General features: G+C 40.0%; 1 protein-coding gene across 1 annotated transcript; it reads left to right on the top strand.

Moving 5' to 3' along the window:
* The first annotated feature begins 3,927 nt into the window (after positions 1 to 3,927).
* Positions 3,928 to 11,773, top strand: LOC113666322 (uncharacterized). Its single transcript, XM_089180517.1, has 2 exons — positions 3,928 to 4,012; positions 5,230 to 11,773. The coding sequence occupies exon 2, from the start codon at positions 5,620 to 5,622 to the stop codon at positions 11,251 to 11,253; it is 5,634 nt and encodes a 1,877-aa protein (XP_089036643.1). The 5' UTR covers positions 3,928 to 4,012; positions 5,230 to 5,619; the 3' UTR covers positions 11,254 to 11,773.

An 11,773-nucleotide genomic window follows, 5' to 3' on the forward strand; every position in this document is an offset into this window, starting at 1 on the left:
ACAAGAGAGCGAAAAAAATAATTTTGACAAATTCCCGACTTTTCACCATGGATTTTTTTCTTCTCTTTCCAGGAGAAAGGTGATTTCCTGCGGAAGATCTTATACAAGTCACTTTGCCTTCATCAAAATGAATAAGAAACGTTTCTCACTTCAAAAGATAATTTGCATCATGCTGACTGTTTTAAAAATCCAAACAACACTAGTATCGTTATGAAAGCTTCAAAAGAAAATTATCATAAAATTAAAAACCAATTAACATCATAAAGAAATCTCACTGTCCCACCCCCCCCCCCTCTCCTCCTCTTTGAAAAGAAACTGTGACGTCTTCTATTGAATGAGATGTATAAAGGAAAAATGCCATCGTTTATATTTCGATAACTTTTAATACTTTTTCAAACCTCGTTCAGTTGTGAATGATTGATAAATGACTTGGCGGAAGAGAATTCTGATATGTACGATAGAAATTGAGAGGAATTCATAAACGGCAAAGTCGGTTTAACGTTTTTAACCCCACCTAAACCTACCAAACATTGACTAAATTCAACGAATTAACTGGTATTTTAACCGACACTGGACATGATGATTTCTTTCAAGCTACCCCCTCTGAAGATTAAATTCCGACATCCTCTGAGTTAGCCGAAGGGCTATCTCTAACGTTCCAGCCTCGAGCAGAATTCCAACCGTTATGTGAAAAATATGAATTCCGAATGTCCATTATAAAAGCTTAAATGAAATTCATTTTGTTCCTTCCACTGAAGGAAAGATAAGTAAGTAAAACCTTGACTTAAGTGTCAATGTGTTTAGCCCAGATGGACTAATTGGGAGAGACGGATTTTTGTTAACCTACTTTTGAAGCGGCGCCATCCGATGAAATTATATATTTCGGTTTTGTACGTCTAACTTTTTTACCGATGACGGATGTAAGCATGCAAAAATGAAACAATTCCCTTTGGTCCCAGGTAACATCCGGTCTCAGTATACATTGTTTTGAAAGAACCATTGGATTTTTAACCCAAAATTACAATCGAGACTTGTTACGGTACTGAATTGGAGCTTCTGTCCTGAAACGGTAAGTTAACTATCTCTTCATGAGCCGTTCATTTTCCAATTACTACGATTTGCGTCATCGAAGACAAAGTTGATGAATAAGAGGAACGACTGGGTTGATAAGTGCTGTACCCTTTATAAACAACACATTGCTATCTTTGTTTATCTATTAAGGGTGTAAATCTAAATAAGACGGAATATTTTAACAATCATACGATGTGATGGTCGAGAGGATCTCGTTCCATGTAAGTGAGAAATGACACCTGAGGGGGAAGGGAAAGGTGAATAACGAACCTGGACCACTCTTACAAAAATAGGGATTTTCCTAAGAATGAACAACATCGATCATCTATTTGAGTTCAAATATTGTCTTTATATTCGGTCGAGCGATTTAAATTTGAAAAGCAGTGTACCGAGCGATTAACCGAATTAACAAAAGTTGAAATTCTATTTCTCCTGATATTCTCGGGCCTTGTCATGTTGACCAACTTATCTTTTTGCATGGCGTAAAGAAACAATACTTATTTACTTTACGGTCATTTCATTTGCAGTCTATGTAAGGGAACAAAATTGGCCCCCTCAAACTACACCCCATCAATTTTTGTGCGAAATTTGGGCGATTGCCTATTCAGTGAAAAACAATTGACTCGAAAGAAAGACTTCGCCTGATGGGTATAAATTTTCTTGATGATTCTTGGCTTTAAGTCGATTCAGTCCGTTTACTTTCAGTTTGATGGCGTGACAAGAGACAAAAAAAATAATTTTGATAAATTCCCGACTTTTTACCATGGATTTCTTTTCTACTAACGCACCAACCTCGCGCAGAATTCCAACCGTTATGTGAAAACTATGAATTCCGATTGTCCATTGCAAAAGCTTAAATGAAATTCATTATGTTCCTTCCAATGAAGGACAGGTAAGGAGAGACAGATATTTGTTATTCTACTTTCAAAGCGGTGCCATCCAATACACGTAAATGTATTTCGGTTTTGTACGTCTAACTTTTTTACCGATGACGGATGGAGCATGCAAAAATGAAACAATTCACTTGGGGGAAACATCCGGTCTCAGTGTACATTGTTTTGAAAGAACCACTGAATTGTTAACCCAAAAATACAATCAAGACTTGTTACAGTACTGAATTGGAGCTTCTGTCTTGAAACGGTAAGCTATTTAGGCGTGATGACTATCTATTCACGAGCTGTTCATTTTCCAGTTACTGCGATTTGCGTCATCGAAAACAAAGTTGGTAAATAAGAGGAACGGCTGGGTTGATAAGTGATGTGCCCTTAAAAGACAACACATCCGTTTATCTTTTAAAGGTGTTAATCTAAATATGACGGAAATATTGTAACAATCACGTGATGTTATGATCGAGAGGATGTCGTTTGGCTTCATGTGAGTGATGGTCAACAAATGATACCTTTTTTAGGGAGGGGAGGGAAAGGTGAATAATGAACTGTACCCACTCTTACGAAGAGGAATTTTCCTAAGAATGCACAACATCGATCATCTATTTGAGGTTAAATATTCTCTTTATTCAGGCAAGCGATTTAAACTTGAAAAGTAGAGCACCGAGCGATTAGCCGAATTATCAAAAGTTAAAATTTTATTTCTCCTGATATTCTCTGGCCTTGTCATATTGACTTAGTGAATGGAACAAAGTTCATAGGTTTCCGAAGCTTGTTGCTTTTCAAGAATTTGGGAATTCTTTTCAAATTCTTGAAAAGCCTTTGTCTTGAGTAGGTCGAGTTTTTTCCAGAGATTCTTTTCCTGAATCTCATCGCAACTTCCTTCAAAGAAAGAGTGATTTTCTTCCTCTGATGTCATGTACTCCTGATTACTCGGAATTTGCCGGAAGTTTCACCAATACTAATAGATAATTAGGGTAGGTATATTTTTTTCAACGGGGGAGGGGGCGGAGAGGAGTTTCATAGCAACATCTTACAAGGATTTATGAGCAACCATGATGTTTCATTATCGTTACCGCTGGGGGAGCTGCTTACAGGCAACCGAAGATCTTCTTGGTTATCCTCCTGAGTAGTCTGAATAGGTGAAGCTGTTGTTACCAATTTTTGATAACCTGAAGGCAAAATGACAACTGTGATCTAAGATATGTAACAAAAACAGAAACCGGAACTTAGAACCTACCACATAGTATTTTAAGAAATTGGGTTTTTTATTCTAAAGTGATCCGTGAAGCACAGGCCGTTAATTAATACGAATACAAAAGAACTGGAAACGATATGAAAATTGAACTTGTCTTTAATACTCTAACACTCAATGTAAGACTGCGCCGGGCGATATTCTTAATTTCGCTTGACGCTATAAAATCCAAAATTAAAAATATTATTGCACACAAGAGTATTAACGTTTTACCCCGAGAGGAAAAAACCTGTGAAAAGTGAAACTTTTCGCCAGTCATAAACATGACCTCCAATGCTATTCCTAACTATTAAAATGGCTGGCTGAGGAAGATATCATGAATGTATAAATGTTGGTATCGAGTGATTGCTTGTCTCCTGAGTCGTGAAATAATTATTTTCCAGAACGCAACGGGTAACTTATCATTTTCATGGCGAAAGGAAACAATATTTATTGGCTTTACGGCCATTACATTTGCAGTCTATGAAAGGGAACAAAATTGGTCCCCTCAAACTACACCCTATAAATTTTTGTTCGAAATTTTGGGCGATTACCTATTCAATGGAAAATAATTGACTCCGAAAGAAAGACTTAGCCAGATTGGCTGAGACTTTCCCTACGTTTCTTGGCTTTCAGCCTGTTTACTTTCAGTTTCATGGCGTGACAAGAAACCAAAAAGATTAATTTTAATAAATTGCCGCAATTCACTGTAGATTTTTTTCTTCTTTTTTCTAGGAAAAAGTTGACCTGCCTCGGAAGATCTTATACAAGTCCCTTTGCCTTCATCAAAATGAATAAGGAATGTTTCTAACTTCAAAAGGTAATTTGCATCAATACTGACTGTTTTAGAAATCGAAACAACACTAGTATCGTTATGAAAGCTTTTAAGAAAAAAAATTCTGACAAGAATAACAACATTAACAACATATAGAAACCTCACTGCTCCCCCATCTTTGAAAAGAACCTATGATGACTTCTTCCATTAACTGAGATATATAAAGGAAAAGAGATCATTGTTTATATTTCGATATCTTATAATACTTTTCCTAAAAAAAAATCGGAAAAAAATGCACTTTTTCAAGGATCTATAAAAATGCAAGATTATTAAATAAAGTGCATATCGATTATGTGCGGACAATTGTAACAAACACTCCATAGAGTACAGGACCTTCAAACAGAGGTAGCTAATATGGAACATTCTCCGAACACATGCAAAACCTGTGAGTCATAATATATATAGAGGAAGAAGATCAAAAAAAAACCTACGCTCTGATTTAATTTCTAGAAACGCGAGCTTGTTGCAAGGAAATGCTACTATTATTATGATATGGGCTGGGTAGTTTAGAATAAGCAGTAAGCTGTATGATGCAACACCAGCTGCCTTGAGAGTCCAGTAAATCGGTTTGGTTAAGAGCCCTGCTCCTTCTTACAGAATTGAATTGAGTTACTGTAAACTAAATATGAATCAGCAAATCAAATGAAACTTGTTATGTTTTGTTAGCCAATTAAATTTTCCAGTTGGTCTCTGATCTGCGTGATTCGCGTGACAGTGTAACGAACACCCCAGTAGAAAAGACGGCAAAGGTGTGTTCCTCTTTGATGGACAACGTTAAAAAAATCCATCTACGAAAAAAGAGGCTAGAGTCCAAACTCCGTAGAAAATATGTATAAAATTTGTTAAATGAACCACAACATTTGGCTAAAATAAAATCTCCGAGACTTCTTAAAATTCAAAACAAAGGGTTAGAGAAATTGCGCGAACGAAAGATCAAAAACAATTAACTAAACTCCGTTAAGACAAGCAACAAAAGTACGCAAAAAAAGGTCCACGTCAGTTTTCCAATGTCAAGGTTAAAGTTCTTAGATGTGATTTGCTAATTTGAAATCACGTGCGCCGCGCGTAAATACAGAAAGACTACAAGGCGGAGAGGGGAAGATAAAAGTTACAATTTGAAATTTAAAACAAAAAAAGATTTTCCACAAACAATCCGTGTATAAGTTTTTACTAATTTCTTCTTTTTTTTTCAAACTGAGAAGAAAAAGGGTCAAGATGGACAGCGTAAAAGAAGCTATATCGGTTATCACCATAGGTAAAGTGGTCGCCGAATTCCTTCACAAAACCGATCGCGTGTTGCAAGCCATCGAGGTATACAAGGAATGTTTAACTATATTACACAGTCAGGTGCTGGCTATCGATAGTTCATTGGCAAACGCTATGTTCCGTGTCGTCTACCGGAATATAATCTGTGCTTACGTTTATATAAAGGATTACACAAGTACAGAAAAATATCTCAGGAAACTCCTCCTATACCTAGACTCTAATAACACCGCTGAAAAAGGATGGCTACATTTTAAACTGGCAGAAATACTTCAGCATCAAAATAGGTTAATGGAGCCTGGAAACTTTACGAATCAGCAATCAACCTCATGAAAACGATAGGAAACACTCAAGGCCAAGCACGATGTAACGAAAACCTCGGAACAATGTTCCAATCACTTGGTCATTATGACAAGGCCCGAGAATATCAGGAGAAAGCACTCACTATCAGAATAGAAATTGGCGATAGGGATGGAGAAGCAAGATGCTACAGAAACCTAGGAACTTTGTTCCAATTACTTGGTCATTATGAAAAGGCCCGAGAATATAAGGAGAAAGCACTCGCTATCAAAATAAAAATTGGCGACAGGGATGGAGAAGCAAAGAGCTATGGAAACCTAGCAGTTTTGTTCCAATCACTTGGTCATTATGACAAGGCCCGAGAGTATCAGGAGAAAGCACTCGCTATCACAATAGAAATTGGCGACAGGAATGGAGAATCAAAGAGCTACGGAAACCTCGGAGTATTGTTCCAATCACTTGGTCATTATGACAAGGCCCGAGAGTATCAGGAGAAAGCACTCGCTATCACAATAGAAATTGGTGAAAGGAATGGAGAAGCAACAAGCTACGGAAACCTCGGAGTATTGTTCCAATCACTTGGTCATTATGACAAGGCCCAAGAATATTATGAGAAATCACTCGCTATTAGATTAGAAATTTGCGACAGGAATGGAGAAGCAACAATCTACGGAAACCTAGGAGCTTTGTTCCAATCACTTGGTCATTATGACAAGGCCCGAGAATATCAGGAGAAAGCACTCGCTATCACAATAGAAATTGGCGACAGGGATGGAGAAGCAACAAGCTATGGAAACCTAGGAGTTCTGTTCCAATCACTGGGTCATTATGACAAGGCCCGAGAATATCAGGAGAAAGCACTTGCCATTAGATTAGAAATTTGCGACAGGAATGGAGAAGCAACAAGCTACGGAAACCTAGGAGATTTGTTCCAATCACTTGGTCATTATGACAAGGCCCGAGAATATCAGGAGAAATCACTCGCTATCACAATAGAAATTGGCGACAGGAATGGAGAAGCAACAAGCTACGGGACCCTAGGAGCATTGTTCCAATCACTTGGTCATTATGAAAAGGCCCGAGAATATCAGGAGAAAGCACTCGCTATCAAAATAAAAATTGGCGACAGGAATGGAGAAGCAACAAGCTACGGACACCTAGGAGCATTGTTCCAATCACTTGGTCATTATGACAAGGCCCGAGAATATCAGGAGAAAGCACTCGCTATCACAATAGAAATTGGCGACAGGGATGGAGAAGCAACATGCTACGGAAACCTAGGAACTTTGTGCCGATCACTTGGTCAGTATGACAAGGCCCGAGAATACCAGGAGAAAGCACTCGCTCTCGCAACAGAAATTGGCGACAGGGATGGAGAAGCAACAAGCTACGGAAACCTAGGAGCTTTGTTCCAATCACTTGGTCATTATAACAAGGCCCGAGAATATCATGAGAAAGCACTCGCTATCAAAATAGAAATTGGCAATAGGAATGGAGAAGCAACAAGCTACGGAAACCTAGGAGTTTTGTTCGAATCACTTGGCTATTATGACAAGGCCCGAGAATATCAGGAGAAAGCACTCACTATCAGAATAGAAATTGGCGACAGGGATGGAGAAGCAACAAGCTACGGAAACCTAGGAGCTTTGTTCCAATCACTTGGTCATTATGACAAGGCCCGAGAATATCAGGATAAAGCACTCGCTATCAGAATAGAAATTGGCGACAGGAATGGAGAAGCAATAAGTTACGGAAACCTAGGAGCATTGTTCCAATCACTTGGTCATTCTGTCAAGGCCCGAGAATATCAGGAGAAAGCACTCGCTATCGCAAAAGAAATTGGCGACAGGGATGGAGAAGCAACAAGCTACGGAAACCTAGGAGTTTTGTTCCGATCACTTGGTCATTATGACAAGGCCCGAGAATACCATGACAAAGCACTCGCTATCAGAATAGAAATTGGCGATAGTAATGGAGAAGCAACAAGCTACGGAAACCTAGGAACTTTGTTCCAATCACTTGGTTATTCTGACAAGGCCCGAGAATATCATGAGAAATCACTCGCTATCAAAATAGAAACTGGTGACAGGAATGGAGAAGCAACAAGCTACGGAAACCTAGGAGCCTTGCTCCAATCACTTGGTTATTATGACAAGGCACGAGAATATCAGGAGAAAGCACCCACTATCATAACAGAAATTGGCGATAGGGATATAGAAGCAACAATCTACAGAAACCTAGGAGCTTTGTTCCAATCACTTGGTCGTTATGACAAAGCTCGAGAATATCAGGAGAAAGGACTCGCTATCACAATAGAAATTGGCGATAGGAATGGAGAAGCAAAGAGCTACGGAAACTTGGGAGCTTTGTTCCAATCACTTGGTCATTATGACAAGGCCCGAGAATATCAGGAGAAAGCACTCGCTATCACAATAGAAATTGGCGACAGGGCTGGAGAAGCAACAATCTACGGAAACCTAGGAACTTTGTTCCAATCACTTGGTCATTATGACGAGGCCCGAAAATATCAGGGGGAGGCACTCGCTATCAAAATAGAAATTGACGACAGGAATGGAGAAGCAACAAGCTACGGAAACCTAGGAGATTTGTGCCAATCACTTGGTCATTATGACAAGGCCCGAGAATATCATGAGAAAGCACTCGCTATCAAAATAGAAATTGGCGACAGGAATGGAGAAGCATCAAGCTACAGAAACCTAGGAACTTTGTTCCAATCAATTGGTCATTATGACAAGGCCCGAGAATATCAGGAGAAAGGACTCGCTATCAGAATAGAAATTGGCGACAGAAATGGAAAAGCAAAGAGCTACGAAAACCTAGGAGCATTTTTCCAAACACTTGGTCATTCTGACAAGGCCCGAGAATATCGGGAGAAAGCACTCGCTATCAAAATAGAAATTGGAGACAGGAATGGAGAAGCAACAAGCTACAGAAACCTAGGAGCTTTGTTCCAATCACTTGGCCATTATGACAAGGCCCGAGAATATCAGGAGAAAGCACTCGCTATCACAATAGAAATTGGCGACAGGAATGGAGAAGCAACAAGCTACGGAAACCTAGGAACTTTGTTCCAATCACTTGGCCATTATGACAAGGCCCGAGAATATCAGGAGAAAGCACTCGCTATTGCAATGGAAAATGGCGACAGGAATGGAGAAGCATCAAGCTACGGAAACTTAGGAGCATTGTTCCAATCACTTGGTCATTATGACAAGGCCCGAGAATATCAGGAGAAAGCACTCGCTATTGCAATGGAAATTGGCGACAGGAACGGAGAAGCATCAAGCTACGGAAACCTAGGAACTTTGTTCCAATCACTTGGCCATTATGACAAGGCCCGAGAATATCAGGAGAAAGCACTCGCTATTGCAATGAAAATTGGCGACAGGAATGGAGAAGCATCAAGCTACAGAAACCTAGGAGCATTGTTCCAATCACTTGGTCATTCTGACAAGGCCCGAGAATATCAGGAGAAAGCACTCGCTATCAAAATAGAAATCGGTGACAAGAATGGAGAAGCAACAAGCTACGGAAACTTAGGAGCTTTGTTCCATTTACTTAATCATTATGACAAGGCCCGAGAATATTATGAGAAATCACTCGCTATCAGAATAGAAATTGGCGACAGGGATGGAGAAGCAACATGCTACGGAAACCTAGGAAATTTGTTCCAATGCCTTGGCCAATATAGCGAAGCTGAAGAGTGTATGGAGAAAGCACTGCGTATGAAAAAGAAAATTGGTGGAAAAAGAGGAGTGGCAAGAAGTTATGCAAACCTCACAGCTTTGTTTCTCTCGCTCGGCAAGTATTCAAAGGCTGACGACTATCTAAAGAAAGCAGTGGCAGTTAGAGAGGGTATCGGTGATAGAAGCGGAGAAGCAATAGATTACAGACATCTCGGTAAAATTTCCCATCAGCGTGGTGAATATGACAAGGCTCAAGAATATTACGAGAAAGCCCTTACAATTAACATGGAAATCGGTGAGAGACAAGGAGTAACAGTCAGTTACGGGGATTTAGGATTATGTTTTAAATCGCTTGGTAAATGTGACATAGCCGAAAAATACCTTCAGCAGGCTCTCCTATTAAGTAGGGATATTGGACTCAACTTGAACGAGTTTTATTATCTTTGTTATCTATCGGCGTTAAAGGCGTCACAATGTCATCTTGAAGAGGCTTTTTCGTATCTTTTTCAAGGCATCCGAAAGTTCGACATTTTGAGAGGTTTTCTTAAAGAAAACGATCAGTTTCAAATATCTCTTCTAGAGGAGCACGGTACCTTTCCCTACACGTTTTTCAGTACGTTGCTATCTTCCGCCGGAAAGCCGCAAGATGCCCTTTACGTCGAAGAGCTCAGAAGGGCAAGAGGCCTGGCCGACTTGATGACAGCTCGGTACTCTGTTCAAGAGCCAATCTCAAGCGATCCGCAATCTTGGTGTGGCATTCAAGGGATCATCGCAAAAGAAGCAGACTCTGCATGCCTATACATTTCAGTTGTTCAAAATTATGTACGGTTTTGGATAATTAAAGCAACGGGAGCTATTCATTTTTCACAAAAGGAAGTGAACCTGGACCAAAACAAGCTGACCGGAATAGTCCCTGATTTGGATGAGTTTTTTAAGGACACCCTCCGCAGCCACGCCATTTTACCTGAACAGAATTGCGAAGATCGATCTTTAGATGACACCGAACTGATTTCAGTTCACTACGGCAACCGCTCAGTGCCGCGTGACTATGATGCCGAACATTTCAAAACAAGTCTTCACTTGTGTTACAAGATAGTCATCGCTCCTGTGGCCAGTTTATTGAAGCAGCCCGAGATCATAATTGTCCCTGATTCCTTTGTGTACCAAGTGCCATTTGCAGCTTTGGCTGACGAAGGAGGCAAGTATTTATCAGAGTCATGCAGGATTCGGCTGGTTCCCTCTCTGACGACTCTCAAGCTTGTTCAAGAAAGTCCTCCAGACTATCACAGTCAGACCGGGGCACTCATAGTGGGTGACCCTGTAGTTGGAAAGGTGATTTACAAGGGAAGACTCAGAAATATGAAACCATTGCCGTGTGCAAGAAAGGAAGCAGAGATGATTGGAACACTTCTTGGCGTAACACCTTTGATAGGAGATTCCGCGACAAAGCATTCTGTACTCCAAGCGATAAATTCAGTGAGCCTGATACACATTGCTGCCCATGGTGATGCCGAAAGAGGGGAGATTGCTCTTTCTCCTAAGCACCCTTCCTCACTCCCACCTTTTCCGCGAGAAGAAGATTATCTTTTGACGATGGCGGATATTTCAAAAATTCGGTTGCGAGCTAAACTAGTGGTGCTTAGTTGTTGTCACAGTGCTCGTGGACAAATTAGAACTGAGGGAGTTATTGGAATTGCCCGAGCGTTCTTAGGATCCGGAGCTCGTTCAGTGTTAGCGGCACGATGGGCCCTGAATGACACGGCCACAGAGCAGTTCATGACTTGCTTCTACAAACATTTGTTCCACGGTGAAAGCGCCAGTGAATCTCTCCACAAGGCCAGGAAGTGGATGAGAAATAACGGCTTTGACAAAGTTTCTCAATGGGCGCCGTTTATGATCATAGGCGACAACGTCACATTTGATTTTGGAAATTGGCCGATGCCTAGCGCACCTTAAGAGCCATGACTTTGATAAAACCTCTGTAGCAGAATGAACAAGACTTAGCAAAGTATGGAGCTATTTAATTACTCAGTAGCGTGAAGAGAGAGGACGCCATCTGCGAAGAACAATTCGGATCGATACACAGTGGAACGGATTTCTGTAAAATGCTCATGAGACATCTAAGTTTAATATTCTGAACAAGACAGCGTATGGTGTTATCTCTTTATAAGAGTTCCGAATTTGAAAAACTCCATTTTTTTAAAATTCATTAATTCAGTGAACGAGCCACGCAAAATGTGACAATTTTTAGATTTCGAACGCTATTAGTTTGTCGAGGAAAGAAAATTTTCAGTCCTTTTTCAAAGTTGAATAGTAAGTCAATTCAAGAGACTTGGAAAATAAGTGTGAATGTGACTTGGAAAATAAGTTTTTTCTAAGCTTAAATTTTTAGAAATTCCTTGCAAAGCTTATGACAAGAAATATTGTGGTTTAACATGCCAAAATAAACACATTAAAAAAAAGAAGAAAAAATAGA

The sequence above is a fragment of the Pocillopora damicornis genome, chromosome 8 (assembly GCF_964200805.1).
Source record: "Pocillopora damicornis chromosome 8, jaPocDami1.2, whole genome shotgun sequence".
NCBI classification, from domain to species: domain Eukaryota; kingdom Metazoa; phylum Cnidaria; class Anthozoa; order Scleractinia; family Pocilloporidae; genus Pocillopora; species Pocillopora damicornis.